The 20,140-nt window shown below is 52.4% G+C and overlaps 1 protein-coding gene across 1 annotated transcript in view; it reads right to left on the reverse strand.

Annotated features, from left to right (window-relative positions):
* LOC138296040 (uncharacterized) overlaps window positions 1–2,851 on the reverse strand; it is a 117,919-nt gene extending 115,068 nt beyond the window's left edge. The window contains exon 1 of the mRNA XM_069234827.1: window positions 2,691–2,851. Within this exon, the coding sequence (XP_069090928.1) occupies window positions 2,691–2,851 (161 nt within the window). The remainder of the gene's footprint in view (window positions 1–2,690) is intronic.
* Between the last annotated feature and the right edge of the window lie 17,289 nt (window positions 2,852–20,140).

Consider the following 20,140-nt stretch of genomic DNA (forward strand, 5'->3'; position numbering starts at 1 on the left):
AAAGGTGTTGAATTAACCGGTATTGACCCGCCTCCTTCTTGTGCACCACCCCAATTGGGGACACAATAAGGTTCAGCATCAGCCACGCTGAAAAAGGGCCAGCCATGCGACCTTCCGCCACTTCCTTGTCCAATTTTTTTCTCAGAACCTCCTCTCTACCTCTCACAGATCTGAGGTTCTTAGCCCACCTATGCTCTCTTGGTCCTGTATATCCCAGCCGGAAACCTTAGGTGAAACCTTGTATCAACATGTCAGCATCTTGTCTCCTGTTATAACCCTGTAACCAGAAAGTAAGTAGGTCGGCCTTAACCGGAGTATGTGCTTTTTCCCACAGGGCCCTGCCTAAGTAGCTGTCCTCCCGGGACTGGGTGCTGTCCCCTAAGGCTGGCCTGTCCCTGTGCTGCTCCTGGCATTGCAGGGGTGGGCTGTCCGTAACAGTGTATGAGAGCATGCTGTTCTGCACACCTCGAGCACTTGTGCCTGAATTTACAGTACTCTCGAGTGCAAGTACCCTTGTTGTAATCCCAGCACACTCTGACCCTCCCGTTCACGCTGGTAGCCGGAAACGACCGCCCCTTATCTGGTGCCCCCACCCCTTGGGTGGGGCGCTCCCAAAAGGGCTGATAAGTAATAGGGAGACCACTGGCTGTAAAAATGGTCCTCCCGAACTTTGCAGGACCCCTGGTATGCTGCCAAAGATCCACGTCTATCTTACACCACTGCAACTCCGGATCAGCCGCCATTCTTGCCCTAAATTCCTCATCATATTGCATCCAAGCCTAACCACCATAATTAATCTGCGCTTTGCAAATAATGTCCATATATTTAAAAAGGGCCACTGACCTGTCAGGATAGGGTTCGCAATAGCCGCTAGCAAAAATCAAAAAGGCTGCCGTCCAATTCTCAGTGGTGACGGGCACCTTCAGCCGCTTAGCGTGCTCATATTCTTCTTCTTTGGATCCCTCCTTCGACCTGACCTCCCTGTGTAACAATTTTAAGATCTCGACATGAGGTGTGCCCGCAACGGCTTGGCTGTGCCCATCTAGGGCTATTTTGTGCCCTTCGTGACTCGCTGATCCGACTTGTCCTCCACCTTAGCTGTCCTATCACCTTGTGTCTCACCCTATTCTGCCAATTATGTCCCACCACCCGTCGTCACCCTCACGTCTGCTACATACACACCCTTGACCAACCGAGCCTCCTCTATGCCTGCACCATCCCTCGCCTCAATAGCTGCCGAAACCATGTGCGCTTTACCACCGCACGAGCCCTTACCTGGCCCCAAGGACGGCGGCCGCTCCTGTGACTTCCGCCAAGCCAGCTGGGCTCCTTCCTGCATGACTCTGCTTGACCGCACTGCCATCCGGGATTCCTGGAATGACTGACCAACAGGGTTAACAGTACTCCCCCCTTGCTGGTTCCCTACCAATCCTGCTCCTCTTCCCCAAACTCATCTGAAATTTCCCCTTCCTCAACACTCTCTACCTAAAAATCCAACTCTGCATCCGCCTTAGCCTCTCCGTTGTCCTCTCCAATCCCCTCCTGACCCCACATCACCGTCTCATTACTTACCAACAGACCCAACTCTCCAACCTCATCGCAGGGGTCGCCATCAGCCCTCTGTACCCTCTTGAAGTGCCAAAACGCTGCCCCCCAGGGAAAACGACATCGGTGGGCGCACAAACCCTACCGTTACACCTACCCTGGGGAGCGTCCATGGCCCTTTGTGGCCACATCCCGTCCTCTGTTGATGCCATCCAGCTGCCCACCCTTGGGTCTGCCTTCTCTTCTCCCCAGTGCCGCTGAGCCGCACCATGCGCACCTGGGTAGTCGCCGCTCGTCCCTGCATCTTCCTCCAAAAAAGATTCAATGTGCCGGTATGAAACCTGTCTCTTGTTCCCCCTATGACATGCAAAACCAGAGCTTCCCCCACCGCCGGACGCCCCATCACTGCTGGAGATTGCCCTTCTCCCCATCCTCTCCAACTCACTCCCGGTCTGGCCCCCGCAAACCCCTGTTCCCGGGTACATACAAGCGCCCGAGAGCTCTTACTTGCATAGTCGGCGAGCGCTTGTCAACTCGGTTCCCGTCGTCCTGCCCCTCCTCACTACCCCCTTCACTGTCAGATTCACTCCATACTAACATTGTAGGCCACTTCTGCCAGACCAGAATTCGGATCTCCACTCCCTGCACCAGTAAGCTCATCTCTTCAACCCTAGGTTCCCCCTCCCCAGCTTTTTCCTCCCATCACCCCCATAGCCACTTCTTAACCCTGCCCCAATCGATCCTGCATGACCACCCGCTCCTTCGGTCCTCTTGAGCCTTGCAGCCTGTCCTTTGGGTCACCCCACCCCCTTTCTGCCTCCCGTGCCTCATAGCCTGCCCCTAGGACACAGGCACCTCTTTGTCCTCCCTCTTCCCCCCTTGTCACACTTCGTCCTGCCGAGCGGCCGGCTCTAGGCTTCCCCATCGTGTTTGGCCCATCCCCTCCCCTTCTGCAAAGACGTTGTGGCCGCGCTCAGGTCTCGTGCCCTAGCGCCGCCCACCACAACTGCCTGCCTGACTCCCTCGACACGCCAAGTCTTCCTCGCTGTGTTGTCAAGCCGGGGGGAGCCTCTGCGCACTCCCCGAACACACCACGCCGCCCCCCCACTGGCCCCATGCCCCTTCCCCCGCCCTCCACACCTCACCTGCTCATCCCGGCTTCGTCATCGGCGCGGTGGTGAACAAGCCCATACCGCCGCTGCAACGCCTTCCGTCGCAACTGCAACAGGGTCTCCGTTTTTATGAGGTCCATGCGCCCGGCTTCTTCCAGGAGAAGCAATGCCCGCTGCACACGTTCGTCAGCCATGCCCGACCGCCTTACCGACCTCATCCGCGACAGAGACGCCATGACCAGCCCGACACGAAAGATAAGAATAATTCTCTCCCTTTTTGTTTGTATTTATTGTATATATATATATATTTTTATATGCCTCTAAGCTCTCAACGTGTGGATATGTCTGATACTAGGTCCCTGAGACGAAACTAAGCGCTGAAATCTAGCGCTAAATTCTCAATAAATGTTGTCCCCACCTAAAACCAGCCACTGTGTCACCTAATGACAAAATGGTGGCCTGGACCTAATATGTCTCCCATAGATACCACCATCCTCAGCCCAAACACATAGCCCAACCAGCCCACCGTCGCCCTGGGCCGTACCACTTTCCCCAAAAATCCCAGGGGGGGAGACCTCCCTCCGCTTGGCAGTCACCCCCGTGACCCCATTCAAAACAGACCACCTCTTGTTTCTATGAGAAACGGGTATTGCAGAAAATGAGGTTTGCCCATAGCTCTCTGGGACTGAGATGTGGGACTGGGAGTTCACTCATTGAGAAGCCAAGAGAGGCAAGTAGTGATACAATGGTTCCTCTTGTAGTGAGTGTAAGCACTCAATTGGAGGCGGAAGGAAACAGTCAGTAGCATTTAGATGAGAAAAAAATCCTCCAATGCACTAAGCTACGACGTGCGTGACCAAATCTAAAGCCAATGACTGAAAGAGGCTGGTAACTAACATGTGGAAGAGGCGGCCCATGGTAAGTATTTTAAATACAGTAGTTCTGTTTGACAGCCCCCCTGTCAAAATCCAGACTCAAAAATCATTGCTTTTCATATACAGTGCATCTGTGAGATAAAAAATTGAATCTGTGACTATTCGGAATACATTTCATATGTAAAATAGTCCCTCAAGCATTCCAAAGCAAGAACTCCAGAGGAGGTGGAATGAAAACACCAATAGCTTGAGATGAGAGACAGAGTTCACTGGTGCAGCCAAAACCCATTTAAAGTATTTTTTTTTAAGAATCGAAAATAGGTCGTGCAGACAGCTGTGCTTTCAAACTGAATAAAAAAACAAAAATATGTGTTTGTTTAAATACTAGGAAATCAGTTCCAGGTCGACCATATTCTGTGCAAGGGAAGGTACAGCCATGGTAATTTTCAATACAGGCGAAAGACTTATTGCTGGTATTAGGACACATTTATGTGCCACAACCACATTGTTGTTGTGCAGCCTATTGGAGACCTTCAGTTACTAATTCCAAACACATTTTATGATCAAATAGATTTCTGAAGACAAAATTAATGTAGATATTATTATTTCAGCTTCCGTAGACAATTTTCTTTGAGGCCACCACTACAACTACCAATGCGTAGGGTGGTCGGATAGTGACACTACAGCATTATCCCAGACCAGTTGTAGAGGAACTTGGCATTTGCCCGTGGATGTGTTTCCGACAAATACACAAGTAAGGACTGTACATGATTCTACAAACTCTTACAGCAAGAAAGGGAGCACTTACCACCCATTGGAGTACTTCAGGCTACAACTCCTCTCATAGCCAGTGGGCACCACAGCTATCTATACAGGCTCACGCACTGTAGCCAGCACAGGGAAGAGAAGGGTGAAAAAGACAGACGTGGTTAAAAAGGCTATTCTCATCGCCAGGGTCTGCATGGAGGTTTCTTGAGTTCTTCCATTGGTGGTCAGAACTCTGCTAGGGGGAAGATAAAGAGGTGACATAGAGAGACATTCAGAAATTATCTCTTCATACAGTTCGGTTAACTAGGGTGGAATATGTCATTGTAACAGCACTTCAGTCTTGATACGGTTGCTCTTACAGCAGGTTTTCACTGCAGGTTCGAAACAGCTGATCCTTCGGGTTTGTGAACTGAATTTGAGGCAGTACTCCTCACTTGTGTTAGTTGACTACCTTTTTCTTAGGAGGCACCACCTATAGACTTCTTCCCAAGTCCTTGAGCATGTCCTTAGCTCCAAAGAAAAGCAGCAACAGGTAATCTTGCCCACTGCCTGGCTGCTCCTCTATGATGGTGCTCAAATATTCTATAAAATAGAAGGTTTACTGACATTCCAGTTACAAAAAGCATATTTTATTCTACTGGCTGAAGCTTGACCAACCAGTCAATTAGATGCTGTGCTACAATTGAAAATTTGATGAAAGCTACCCAAATTAAATGCATCTTCCTTTGGCTAGTAGTAAGTGTCATGCGGACGAGGTTTCCATACTTTTTTTCAGTGTTTCAGGATCCATAATAATGGGAAACATCCCATAATACTTACAGTGGTTGTGAACGTGCTCAGACCGGCTTCTGGGTGTTCGGTCTACTTTATAAGCTGAAACATGAAATGGCTGTAAAGGCATAAGGGCTTACTCAGGTGTAAGCAAGTTGCCAGTCCCTTGGCCTTTCATTTCGAAAGTGTCATCATCTTGCAGGTGCAGGTCATAGGCTGAACCGATGAATCATGTTTGAGTTATGGGGGAAGGTGTCAGGCTACTTTCCCAACCCTTGCAATTGTAGAGCTGACTAAACATTATCTAAATTGAAAGCGCTGATGCTGCCCACCAAAGAGGAAACTGGGTATTAGGTCAGTGATGGAAAATTAACTATCTGGAATAATTATGCAAATGAGAACAGTCTAACCTTCGCTTTTAAAGTATTCCAGAGATTGGGAGACAGGCCTGTGATTATCTGTCTTTCGGGGCTTCAAGAATTAACCCGATTAACTTCGTTTTGCATGAGCTGGCAGATAAGCTGAGCCATTCCTGTACATAGGTGGCTAACTTAGCTTCAGTGATTTGAATATGATGCAAGATATGTTGAAAGTTCTGTTAGCATCAAGCATCAAGTGGTATCTAGAGTATTTTTATCAGGAGTGTAGTAAATTCATTGCGTGTCTGCAGTCTACCCACCTTTATTGCTACGGCAAGCAATTTCTTTTTTTTTTTTCTTGCCTGTATCCGTAGACATTTTGGCCCATATTTATACTTTTTGACGCTAAACTGCGCTAACGCAGTTTAGCGACAAAAAATTTTGCGTCGTCTAACGCCATTCTGAAGCGCCATGCGGGCGCCGTATTTATGGAATGGCGTTAGCCGGCGCTGCCTGGTGTGCGTGGAAAAAAACCACGTAGACCAGGCAGCGCCGGCGTAGGGGGAAAATGGCGTTAGGGCGTCTTAAAATGGGGCAAGTCAGGTTGAGGCAAAAAAATCGCCTCAACCCGATTTGCGCCATTTTTTTTGACGCCCAGACGCCATTTAAATGACTCCTGTCTTAGTAAAGACAGGAGTCATGCCCCCTTGCCCAATGGCCATGCCCAGGGTACTGATGTCCCCTGGGCATGGTCATTGGGCATAGTGGCATGTAGGGGGGCACAAATAAGGCCCCCCTATGCCACCAAAAAAAATTAGAAAATATAAAAAATTATACTTACCTGAACTTACCTGAATGTCCCTGGGGTGGGTCCCTCCATCCTTGGGTGTCCTCCTGGGGTGGGCAGGGGTGGCAGGGGGGGTCCCTGGGGGCAGGGGAGGGCACCTGTGGGCTCATTTTGAGCCCACAGGCCCCTTAACGCCTACCCTGACCCAGGCGTTAAATAGTGGCGCAAATGCGGGGTTTTTTGACCCGCCAACTCCCGGGCGTGATTTTTGCCCGGGAGTATAAATACAACGCATTTGCGTCGCCGTCATTTTTTTAGACGGGAACGCCTTCCTTGCATCTCATTAACGCAAGGAAGGCGTTCACGCAAAAAAATGACGCTATTTGCCCATACTTTGGCGCTAGACGCGTCTAACGCCAAAGTATTAATATGGCGTTAGTTTTGCGCCGAATTTGCGTCGAAAAAAAAACGACGCTAATTCGGCGCAAACGGAGTATAAATACGGGCCTTTGTTTTGCCAGCTTAAGTGAGAATCTAGACATTCATATTTCGAGGTTGCTCAGCAATTCAACTCTAAGAAACAGCTATATCTGCCTTAAGTAGACGTCCTAGTGGTTCCATGTACATGATGACCAAGGTTGAGACATTTGATGTACATCACAATCTAGGTTCAAGACATTGGCTCTAAATGATCCTCCTTATACAACCTGGGATCTCTTTGTAGTTAGAATATTAGCGTAGAGCCCTCTGCACATATATACGTACCGATAGGATGATGAAAAATAAAAATATAAATAATGGACGGTGGCAAAGACTGCAAAGACATTCAATAATATTAGGAGGCATGCACTCCTCTCATCCGGTACAGAGAGGTTCCCATCCATTATCCGAAGGGTTTCATTCTAACATATGTGTAAAGTAATCACTATAATGGGTAGTCAGGGTCCATTTCTTCATTTGTTTCTTTTGGACTATCTTTTTGACTTGGGTGCCCTGTAACACTTTTCCAGTAATAAACTGGTGCACGCTGAAGCCATGTCCCCTACGGTTCAAGGTTTTGCCTTTTTTTACAGTGCCTTTAATTTTGTCACTTTTCACGTATCTGTTCTCTGTATATAATGTTACTATCATGTCACACTTTATATTGCGTTCTGTACTGAATTACTATACTTATATTAGGTATACATATATATGTTTATTTACAGCCTTGAAAAAGTCACTGGTGTGACGAAACACGTGTTGGCTGTTTGGCTGTTTTTGGAAAAACGGTTTCTGTCTCACTGAACGTTACTTCGTTCCGAATAAATTAACCTTTCTTTGAAGACAAGACTCTAACTCTTATCTGTTTGACCATCTCATACAACGACAAAATATTTTAATCTTGTTGATGTTTTACCACTGTATACTGTGTGCTGTGATCTCTCTTGTATTATATTAATTGTGTACCAACCCTACACAGTATTGTTGCCTAAGGGTAGTAGGGCATATGATCACTTGCACCACACCCTACTTTCAAGACTTATAACTCATATGTACACTCGCCATGAGTGCGGCCGCTTTGCACCCTGACTACCCATTATAGTGATTATTTTGGCCTTCTTTTTGGCACTCTGGGGTAGACCGCACCTTGGGCTACAGTTACTTATCTACTAGAACCCTCATACTTCTCACGTGAATAGACATGGCTTCCTTTGAGGACAATCGTGATACAATAGCCGCTGAACTATTCGCAAGAACACCTATCTCCTCCTCTACCTCTACCACCACAAATAGAAAGGAGGGTCTAAGATATAAATTCATTAAACTGGAAAGGCTCAAAAAACAGGAGCTAGCTAGATGGTGGGATGCTACCACATTAAAACGATACATAGAACTGAAACAAGTACCCAGGGGACTGCGAGTCATCATTTTTCCTTCCTTTGATGACCTTGACCCTGACCTCTTGGGGGAATGGGAACATCTTATCTCTTCCACATCTTTTGGCATGATGAACATTCTCATAAAGCACGCAGATAGAAAGAGAGAAAAACTACTTTTGGAAATTTCCTCCCTAGAGGATCAAATTAAGAACCTGAATCTCCCAGAGGCTACGGCCAAAAATTACAACATACTGAGAGATATACTCAATGATTATCAACTATACATTAAGGATAAAAAACTCAAGAAAATCATTAGAGACGAAAATGACTATGCCAACGGCCGCATCTATACCTTTGCTCGCCGTTTTGACCAGGTCAACAAAGATCGAACTAACAAAGGTAGCAACACCAACCTCTCAGATGTGTCCACTCTCAGCAGTAATTTATCAGACATCTCTAATGCCTCTGGGATTAGCTTGGACCCTTCAACGGAAGAGCCCAACCCTAATTTGACTATATCAAATGTTCCCAAACCTTCTCCTTTTTTAGAAGAACTGGGACGATACAGGATAGGTATACGCCAGAACTACAACAGAAACCAAAACATAAACCCACCCGCAGGGGGGGGAAGAAACATGGCGGGGGGCACAAGAGAGGGCGTGACCACACGCTCTACTGCCAAGACCAAAACAACTTAAATTGCTCATCACCTCCTGAACCGTCCCACACAGTACAAGTTATTAACTTGTCTAAAGTAACTTTGACTACTGAAGAGGTTAAAGTATTGGAAAAAGGCTTAGGCTTTTGTCCCGTATCCAAACCTGACTTTTCTGAGATCAAGATAGACTTGTTTAAGTACGTACGCCGTCTTAAATTTAAAAAATTCTTTCTTAACAAAACTACTCAGGACAAAACATACCAACAACCTCCTAGCATCTGTAACAGATCCATTAACGACATATTAGACATACAAACCATCATATCCCTAGATCCCATTACACCTGCGGGTGTGAGCATGGAGGACTTACTCTTCCACCTTGACATACGACCAAACTTAGATCTTGAAAGTGGCTTTAAACCTAAGTCTAGTTTTGTACCCACGCTTCCTCCTGACAATAACATAGATGTTTTCTATAAGGCTGTCAATATGGACCTATGTGAATTAGAGGACAAATTTAGACTTCAGAATCACAAATCCAAACAAAACCTTACACATACCGAATTTCTGGCATTACGACATTTGGCGTCATGTGCAGAAATTGTTATCAAAGAAGCCGACAAAGGGGGCAATATAGTGGTCATGAACAAAATGGATTACCTCTCTGAAATTGATAGACAACTCAATGACACAAAAGCCTACAAACACTTACCTGAAAATCCCCTCAATAAAACTGGAAGACTAATTCAGGACAAATTGACACACTGGAAAAACCTATGTCTCATCACAGAACAGGAATACAAATTCATGTTTAACAACACACCACGGGCCCCGTGCATTTACATTTTGCCGAAGGTACACAAACCAGGACCCTTTCTTGCAGGCCGGCCCATTATCTCTGGCATAGGTTCCCCTACAGAGCAGATCTCGGAATACATTGACTCTTTTTTACAGCCTTTAGTACACAACCTACCATCTTACATCCAAGACTCCAGGGACCTACTCTGTCAGCTAGAGGACCTAGTCTGGACAGACGAATGTGTCTTTGTGACACTGGACGTTAGTTCTCTTTATACTTCTATTCCCCTAGAAAAAGGCTTACACATGCTTTCTCTGGCACTTGCCGATCGAGACGCGACTCTGTTTGAACACACCCAAATGCTCTTGGACCTCACCCGACTGGTACTTGAAAACAATGTTTTTTTACACAATGGACAATGGTAACAACAATGTCAGGGAGTGGCTATGGGTGCCAAATTCTCGCCCTCTTTTGCAAACCTATACATGGGGCAATTCGAAAAACAACATCTTTGGACCCAATGTCCCGCTTACATCACTTCACATATTCTTTTTTGGGGAAGGTACATTGACGATATCTTGGCCATTTGGACAGGAGATACTGTTAACCTTACACTACTCCTTGAACACCTTAATACCAATGATTTCAATCTACAGTTTACTCACAAGAGCGACAAACTACAGATTGAATTCCTGGACCTGTCTCTCTATGTTACCGGGAATAAAATAGCATCCCGACTTTACAGAAAACCCACAGCATGTAATTCAATTCTTCATGCACACAGTGCCCACCCTAGATCTCAAATTCAGGCCTTACCCTATGGGGAAATGATACGCTTACGACGTAATTGTAGTGATGACACTATCTTTATACAAGAGTTAGAAGACCTTAAACAACGGTTCCTGGCCAGGGGTTACTCTAAAGACCTTATTGTTAAGGCTAGCAAACGGATTACTACCATACCACGGAACCAATTGCTTATCAGAGGCCAGAATAAAAAGAAAAACAATACGACCAAGAGGAAGGCTATCCCTTTTATTACCAAGTTCAACCCTGCCAGTATGTTTGTCTATCGGATTTAAAAAAAACACTGGCATCTGCTACTTTTGGACGACAAACTAACCTCCGCAATCCATAAGACTCCATCACTTGTACATAGTCGGGGGAAAACTCTGAGAAATCATTTATGTCCTAGCTTCCTGACTTCACCTACTAACCCAGCCCGGAGTACCTGGCTCCCCAATGCACCAGCGGGTTTCTACCAATGTGGCTGCTGCATCTCGTGCACATTGGCCCTCAACAAAACCATAACTTTCTCCTACAATACTGGGGTCATTTACCATATCAGACAATTCATTAATTGCAACACTAAATACACAGGTGGTCATTCTGACCTCGGTGGTAAAAGGCGCCTACCGCCGGTCAGAAATCCTCCATAATTCCGCCGCGGTCGCGGTAACCCGCCACGGTCATTCTGACCCGCAGCAGCCAAACCTCCGAAAATCCGACAGCCACAACAGACCGCCAGACCAGCGGTCGGCGGAAAAGTGGAGGTGACCAAACCTCCACCGTCACGCCAACAGAAATACGCCCATGCCATTACGACCCACGAATCCACGCGGCGGTCTTTCAAATGCGGTTTTCCATTGGCGGTACACACCGCCGCGGTCAGAATACACACAAACGAACAAAACTCAGCCACATTGGCCGATTTGAATTCCACACACCTGATACACATACACACACCACTCCCACACACACAATACAATATAAAACACACACCCACATCACCCACAAACCCCTTCGACCAAAATCAGAAAAGAAGCACTGAGAGACACATCAGCGATCACAGAATACCATCACACAGAGGCACACTACACCATCACCCACACAATATCCACACACAAAACAACACACACCACCACACTCAACACACTTAACTACACATACTCCACTCCACCCATCATACACACCACTCCATGGCACCCCAAAGACACCCCCGCTTCTCAGACGAAGAACTCAGGGTCATGGTGGAGGAAATCGTTCGGGTAGAGCCCCAGCTCTTCGGCACACAGATCCAATACACCAGCATTGCCCGGAGGACGGAGCTATGGCAGAGGATTGTCGACAGGGTCAACGCTGTGGGACAGCACCCCAGAAATCGGGAAGACATCAGGAAGCGATGGAACGACCTACGGGGGAAGGTGCGTTCCATGGTATCCAGGCACAACATCGCCGTGCAGAAGACTGGCGGAGGACCCCCACCTCAACCCCCACAATTTACAACATGGGAGGAGGAAGTCTTGAACATCCTGCATCCTGACGGCCTCGCAGGAGTCGGCGGAGGAATGGATTCTGGTAAGTTGAAGCTTCACTACTGCTTCCCCCCCATCTGCATGCCAAATCATACCCCAACCCTCACCCCCATCCTCGAACCCCACCCTCACCCCCACCCCCATCCTCACCCCCACCCTCACCCCCACCACCATCCTCACCCCCACCACCATCCTCACCCCCACCCCCAGCACACCTATTCCCTGCCAATGTCTCACCATCACAACCCACACATCCCAAAACCTAGGCCTGCATGCGTCCACTAAGCATGGACACCCATCACCAAAGCATGCCCAATGCATATACACATCCCCCCACAAGCCACCCTCACCAAAGCCCCCACACACGAATGCCAGCACTTGGGGACACGGGAACCCACAGATACACCCATATGCCACACATTGAAACTATAACCATACCTCTATACCCCTGCAGGACCCGACCGTCAACACACCGCCACGGAGGGCCCAGAATTCTCCACACCCCCCACCCAAGAGGCCGTCAGCGATGACAGCAGCTCTGTCGACCTGGACACTGATGACCAGCCCGGACCATCGGGGACCTCTGGACAGTCGGTTCCCCTGACACAGGCACAGGCCACTACAGACCCAAACCCCTCTAGGAACACCAGCACAGCTCCCACCCAGCGGGCCCATGCCTCTGTCTCCAGGGCGCGTCAATCTGCGGTGTGTCTACCACTACAGGGCACCCAGGATAACCCACCACTCCAACAACAACAGGGACCTGGGGGCAGTGGTAGTGGGCACACCGGCCAGGGGGCAGAGGCCCAGGGAAACAGGGCAACTCGGAGGGCAGCTGTGCGACGGGGGGGGACGGGCCCAGGGAACCCACTCTCCACGAGGCCCTCACCACCATCATGGGAGCATACAACCGCTCCCAGGAGACGATGGCGACGGTACTGGCCCGGTTCCAGGAGATCCAGGTACTGCAGGAGGAACACTATCGGGGGTACAGGGAGGACATCAGAGCCCTCACCTCCACCCTGGTTACCATGGTAGGGCTGCTGCGGGAACTCATCAACACCAGGACGGACACTCAACAACAACAAAGGGCCCCTGCCACTAGCCTGGACCAAGAACAGCCAACCACCTCCGCCGGCGCTAGTACACAGGAGGCCCCCGCACAACAGCAGCCCACCAGACCCCCACCTCCTGCAGGAGAAGAACCAACCCGCAAGAGGGCCCTGAGATCTCGCAAGAAGACAGAGTAGGATGTCAAGACCCCCGCCAGCAAAGGATACCACCTGATGTCATCCCACTGTCCCACATTGTCACCCTGTCCATCCTTGAACTGCCCATGCTCCATCTCTCCACAGGCCTATGGACAATGCACCTGTGTGACTGTTACTCTGGACTCTGCCATGGACATTCCTTCACCATAGCCCCCACCCACTTGAAACCACCCATCCCATTTTGAGCACTGAAATAAACACCTATTTTGCACAAAACTATCTGGAGTCTGGCTGTGATTTCAAAATATTGTAATTGACATGACAGTGCAAATATGTCCTTGTACATAGTGAAGTCAACAAACAGCTGCCACAAAGCTGTAGTCCATGGGGAAACGAAGCACAGGACTCGTAGTGGGGACCCCAGATCTGAAATAGGGAGGGAAAAGCCACAACTCAGTCATCATACACTGGGGCAAATAGACAGGCAGCAGAGATGCTGGAGAGTAGTTTACATTAACAAAATTATGTTTTAATTGTTACCTGTGTCCTATTGGAAGTACTGTGCAATGATTCTGTCCCTGTTGTCTGTTTCAGCCCCGTCGTCTTCCTCCTCTTCACTCTCCACAGGTTCCACAGCTGCCACAACACCACCATCTGGACCATCCTCCTGCAGGAAAGGCACCTGGCGGCGCAAAGCCAGGTTGTGAAGCATGCAGCAGGCCACGATGATGTGACACACCTTCTTAGGTGAGTACATTAGGGATCCACCTGTCATATGCAGGCACCGAAACCTGGCCTTTAGGAGGCCGAAGGTGCGTTCGATCACCCTCCTAGTACGCCCTTGGGCCTCATTGTACCGTTCCTCTGCCCTGGTCCGGGGATTCCTTACTGGGGTCAGTAGCCACGACAGGTTGGGGTACCCAGAGTCCCCCAATAGCCATACACGGTGTCTCTCTAGCTGTTCCATCACGTAAGGGATGCTGCTATTCCTTAGGATGTAGGCGTCATGCACTGACCCTGGGAATTTGGCATTTACATGCGAGATGTACTGGTCAGCCAAACACACCACCTGGATGTTCATGGAACGGTAACTTTTTCTGTTCCTGTACACCTGCTCCCTGTCTCTTGGGGGAACCAAAGCCACATGGGTCCCATCAATGGCACCAATGACGTTGGGAATATGTCCAAGGGCATAGAAATCACCCTTCACTGCAGCCAATTCGCCCACCTCAGGGAAAAGGATGTAGCTCCTCATGTATTTCATCAGGGCCGACAACACTCTGGATAACACCTTCGGAAACATGGGCTGAGACATCCCAGAAGCAATTCCCACTGTTGTCTGAAATGACCCACTTGCCAAGAAGTGGAGTACTGACAGGACCTGCACCAGAGGGGGAATCCCTGTGGGTTGGCGGATGGGGGACATCAGGTCGGGCTCCAGCTGGGCACACAGTTCATGTATAGTGGCACGGTCAAGCCGGTAGGTCAGGATAATGTGGCGTGCTTCCATTGTCGACAGGTCCACCAGCGGCCTGTACACGGGAGGATTCATCCGTCTCCTCGCCAAACCCAGCGGACGGTGCCTAGGAAGGACAACATGGAGCACACAGTCAAGCAACCCACAGGTACGTACTCACAGCTTGCACAGTAAACGATTCTCTATGCAGTGAATGGCGTGTCTGAGTGGCTATGCAAGGCCTAGGCCTGTGTGACGCAGTTGAAATTGAGCCATGTGGACCCTCGAAATGGCGGCTGCCTGACCTGTGAAGTGTGACAATGGGATGTGAGGTCAATGCGCTGGCGTGGCACACCGCGGCGGTCGGCGGTCGAAGACCGCAGCGCGAAGCCGCATTGGTTAACATTGAAGCCTATGGGTTTCAGGAGCCAATGGCGAAGGGCGCCGGCGGTGGCGGTACGCACCGCCACGGTACGCACCGCCGCGGACGTGACCGCCATTTTCTATCCACTTATTCACTTGCGACTTGAACTTTCACAGGAGAGGACCTATACTGCAAGTGTTGCTGTGACCTCGGTCTGGAAGGGACAATGGCTGCTGCGCCTGGGGAAAGGGCCCCTGCCTTCACTGGAGAAGAGTTGGAGAAACTTGTGGATGGGGTGCTCCCCCAGTATGCGCTACTCTACGGTCCTCCAGACCAACAAGTGAGTTTAATTCAATATGGATTTGGGGCCACTGGCTGGCTTGGGGGCCTGGCGGGGGGCCTGGCGGGGATGGGGGGCATGTTGGGCCTGGCGGGGGGCATGGCGGGGGGCCTGGCGGGGATGGGGGGCATGTTGGGCCTGGCGGGGGGCATGGCGGGGGCCTGGCGGGGATGGGGGGCATGTTGGGCCTGGCGGGGGGCATGGCGGGGGGCCTGGCGGGGATGGGGGGCATGTTGGGCCTGGCGGGGGCATGGCGGGGGTCCTGGCGGGGATGGGGGGCATGTTGGGCCTGGCGGGGGGCCTGGCGAGGGGCCTGGCGGGGATGGGGGGCATGTTGGGCCTGGCTGGGGGCCTGGCGGGGGGCCTGGCGGGGATGGGGGGCATGTTGGGCCTGGCGGGGGGCCTGGCGGGGGGCCTGGCGGGGGGCCTGGCGGGCATGGGTGGCGTTGGGCCACTGGCAACGAAAATGCAGACAAACTTGAACGTGGTATTTCTCCCTCCCTGTACGTGTCACATAGGTCCGCGCCCATGAGAAGATCGGGATTTGGCGTGCCATCGCCAAGGAAGCCCGGACCCTGGGGGTCCACCATCGGCGGGGCACCCACTGCCGCAAGAGGTGGGAGGACATCCGCTGCGGGACCAAGAAGACCGCTGAGTCTCTGCTGGGGATGGCCTCCCAACGTAGGCGGGGTGCCTGCTGTCAACTGACCCCCCTGATGTTCCGGATCCTGGCGGTGGCCTACCCTGATTTGGATGGGCGCGTGAGGGCAGCACAGCAGACACAAGGGGGTGAGTACAAGCATAATCTACTCTGTTGTCGTGCAGTGGAGGTGTCTGGGTGGGGGAGGAGGGCTGTGGGTCCCCCTAGGCCAGGGCGATATCTGTAGGCTGGGCACCCCCGTAAGCCCCTGTGTCCCCAGCCACCACCCTCAGTAGTGTGCCAGTACAGCCATCCCTGGGCAGTGTCATCCATGGGTGCAGTTGTCAACTCTAGGCGTGTAGGGCATGTTCCACGGAATGCGTAGCGGACCCCAAGTGCGTAACTTAGTGCAGGGGGCATCTGTGTCTGTCATGTCCGCTAACTGTACCGGAGATCCATTAACTCAATATCCCTTTATTTCTCTCTCCCCCCCCCTTTTTTGTGTGTCTTTCTGTGCTTGTGTGCATCAGCATCATCAGGCGGAGGAGAAGTGGCATCGGGGCAGGAGGGAGCTGCATCTCACATGGCCCAGGAGGGCCATGCCACAGAGTCAGACTGGACCAGTGAGACGGAGGGCGAGGGGAGCTCCACAACGGGGACGACTGGACCCTGCAGCGACACGGACACGTCCTCGGAAGGGAGCTCCCTTGCGGGGGTGGCACCATCCGTGCCCCCCGCCATTACAGGTACAGCCGCCACCCAGCGCACCATCTCCGCCCTCCCAGCAGCCCCTCAGCGTTCGCCCCGTGCCCGCTCTGCCAGGAAGCCGGGCATCTCCTTCGCCCCAGGCACCTCAGGCCCTGCCCCTGTTACCCCCGCTGCCCTCAGTGAGGAGGTCATTGACCTCCTCCGAACGCTCATTGTTGGGCAGACTACCCTTTTGAATGCCATCCAGGGGGTGGAGAGGGAGGTTCATCGCAGCAATGCGTACCTGGAGGGCATTCATTCGGGTCAGGCTGTCCATCAGCGATCGTTCCAGGCTCTGGCCTCAGCACTGACGGCAGCCATTGTCCCTGTCTCCTGCCTCCCTCTACTAACTCCCTCCTCCCAGTCTCCTGTTCCTTTGCCTGTCCCACCCACACCATCAGACCAGCCTGCACACACCTCAACACCCAAGAGCAGCTCATCCAAACATAAGCACCACAGATCACGCAGACATTCACACAAGCAACATTCCGATGCAGACATGCCAACAGTCACTACCACCTCTGTGACCCCCACCTCCTCGTCTCCCTCCTCCCTCCCTGTGACGTCTACACTCACACCTTCATTCACCTCACCATCAGCCAGTGTTTCCATCACCAGCACACCCTCCAGTACAGTCCGCACACGTGCAGTCACCACCCCCACTGCCATTTACACGTCCCCTGTGTCCTCTCCCACTGTGTCTGTCACCCCCTCTTCCACACCACACAAACGCAGCCACCCACCCACCCAACAGCCATCCACCTCACGACAGCCTCCCGCTCCTGCACCTGCACCCAAAGACAGCAAACTTGTCTCGCCTACAACCACATCCTCTCCCTCCACTCCCATACCCACTGTACCTACCACTATCCATTGTCCCAGGAAAATCTATCTCTCTACTGCTACCTTCTTTCCTGACCCTGAGCCCCCCCCCTCCTTCTCGTCGGGGTAAGAAGAGCACCTCAGCCACCACCAGCCCTGCAGCCCCCTTGACAAGGGTGCAGGGGTATTGGAGCCCACCAGCCCGCAGGTCTGGATCTTCGCCCAGCAGCAAGGGGACAGCCAGCCCACCCCCTGGGAAGAGGAGCAGAAGGCGGAAGGGCCGCCGCCGGAGCCCGGGTTCTATATCCCCCCAGGACACTAGCCAGCCACCGTCAACAGCCACAGCTCCAAAGGGAGGAAAGGGCCACAGACTCCCGACTAAGGAGGGCAAGGGCAGCAAGGCGGAGAAGACAGGCAGCAAGCCTGCTGCCCATGGAGGACCCGTCACAGCTGCCCAGGAGGAGCCCACCACCCCCATAGCCGCTGCCCAGGGAGGACCCAGCCCAGCTGGCCAGGAGGGCCCCACCACCCACAGCCCAGGTGGGCATTGAAGGAGCACCATCCCCGCTGCCCAGGAGGGCACCACCAGGCAATGAGCAGTTGGCCATAGAATGGCCGCCGTCTCCAGCACCGCTCCGCTGGGGACCGCCGTCTCAAGAACCGCTGAACTGGGCCCTTCAAGGCAAGAACCGCTGAACTGGGCCCTTCAAGGCAAGAACCGCTGAACTGGGCCCGCCGTCTCCAGCACCGCTCCGCTGGGGACCGCCGTCTCAAGAACCACTGAACTGGGCCCTTCAAGGCAAGAACCGCTGAACTGGGCCCCGCCGTCTCCAGCACCGCTCCGCTGGGGACCGCCGTCTCAAGAACCGCTGAACTGGGGCCCGCCGTCTCCAGCACCGCTCCGCTGGGGACCGCCGTCTCAAGAACCGCTGAACTGGGCCCTTCAAGGCAAGAACCGCTGAACTGGGCCCCGCTGTCTCCAGCACCGCTCCGCTGGGGACCGCCGTCTCAAGAACCGCTGAACTGGGCCCCGCCGTCTCCAGCACCGCTCCGCTGGGGACCGCCGTCTCAAGAACCGCTGAACTGGGCCCTTCAAGGCAAGAACCGCTGAACTGGGCCCCGCTGTCTCCAGCACCGCTCCGCTGGGGACCGCCGTCTCAAGAACCGCTGAACTGGGCCCCGCCGTCTCCAGCACCGCTCCGCTGGGGACCGCCGTCTCAAGAACCGCTGAACTGGGCCCTTCAAGGCAAGAACCGCTGAACTGGGCCCTTCCAGGCAGGAACCGCTGGCCCTTTGGCAGACGTGGCAGGGCAGGATCTGTCTCGGGCAGGGCTGCAGGATGTCCTCTGGCCAACATGCCTCCTCCAGTGGCAGTGGAGTCTGTTATGGACTGTTTGGACTGTGGCTTTGCACTCCCCAGGATGGCCCAGTGGGCATGCCACCCACTGTATGGACTGTTTGGACTGTGGCTTTGCACTCCCCAGGATGGCCCAGTGGGCAGGCCACCCACTGTATGGACTGTTTGGACTGTGGCTTTGCTCTCCCCAGGATGGCCCAGTGGGCAGGCCACCCACTGTATGGACTGTTTGGACTGTGGCTTTGCTCTCCCCAGGATGGCCCAGTGGGCAGGCCACCCACTGTATGGACTGTTTGGACTGTGGCTTTGCTCTCCCCAGGATGGCCCAGTGGGCAGGCCACCCACTGTATGGACTGTGGCTTTGCTCTCCCCAGGATGGCCCAGTGGGCAGGCCACCCACTGTATGGACTGTGGCTTTGCTCTCCCCAGGATGGGCCAGTGGTCATGGAGTCCCCTCGTGGATCTGGCGTCGTGCACTCAAGTGGCTGAGGTGCCCCCCCTTCCCTTCCCCCTGAGGTGCCTGTCCTTTTTTCTTTCTGATGCCCCTGCAGTGTTCTCTCCGTGGAGTTCTTGTCGTGGGACTGGGCCTTGCGCCTTTGCTCAGGACCCCTGTGGTCCACGGACAGTGGTTGGACTACATTTAGTAGATGTATATATTTTGAACATAGTTTATTTATTTATTGGGATTACTGCTGTCCATTTTTCAATATATCTGCCCGTTTAAGATCTCTTCTTTTGGTCTTTGCATTATTTTGGAGGAGGGGGTTTGTGGGTTGTGACAGTGATCTGTGGGAATGCATTGATGTGTGTGTTGTAGTGGGTGTGGGTGGGTGGGTGTGTGCCGGTAATCTTTTCCCTCCCCTGTGTCGTAGGTGCAGTACTCACCGATGTCTTCCGCGCCGCCGGGCGTGCTCCTGGTACAGGAGCAGGTATAGGAGTGCGGGGATGACCTGCAACTCGGGTTCCATACTGCCGGAATCTCGTGTGGAGTATGTGGAGGTGAGCGTTTTCCCGTTCGTAGTCTGTTTCCGCCGTGTTTTTATCGGCGATGCTCCCGCCCCGGAAAAGGTGGCGGATTGGTGGGTCGTGATAGGGTGGGCGGTACATTGTCTGCCGCCTGGCTGTTGGCGGGGACCGCCGCGCTGTTTGTTTGTTCCGCCGTGGCGGGCGGAGTGTTAATGCGGCGGCCTGTGTTGGCGGTTCCCGCCAGGATCAGAATTGCATATTTTGGACCGCCGGCCTGTTGGCGGGTTGGTCGCCGCTTTATCACCGACCGCCAGGGTCAGAATGAGGGCCACAGTGTACTGCATAATCTGTGTCTGTGGTCTAATATACGTGGGCAGTACAATCCGCCC

This window comes from Pleurodeles waltl, chromosome 1_1 (assembly GCF_031143425.1).
Source record: "Pleurodeles waltl isolate 20211129_DDA chromosome 1_1, aPleWal1.hap1.20221129, whole genome shotgun sequence".
NCBI lineage: Eukaryota > Metazoa > Chordata > Amphibia > Caudata > Salamandridae > Pleurodeles > Pleurodeles waltl.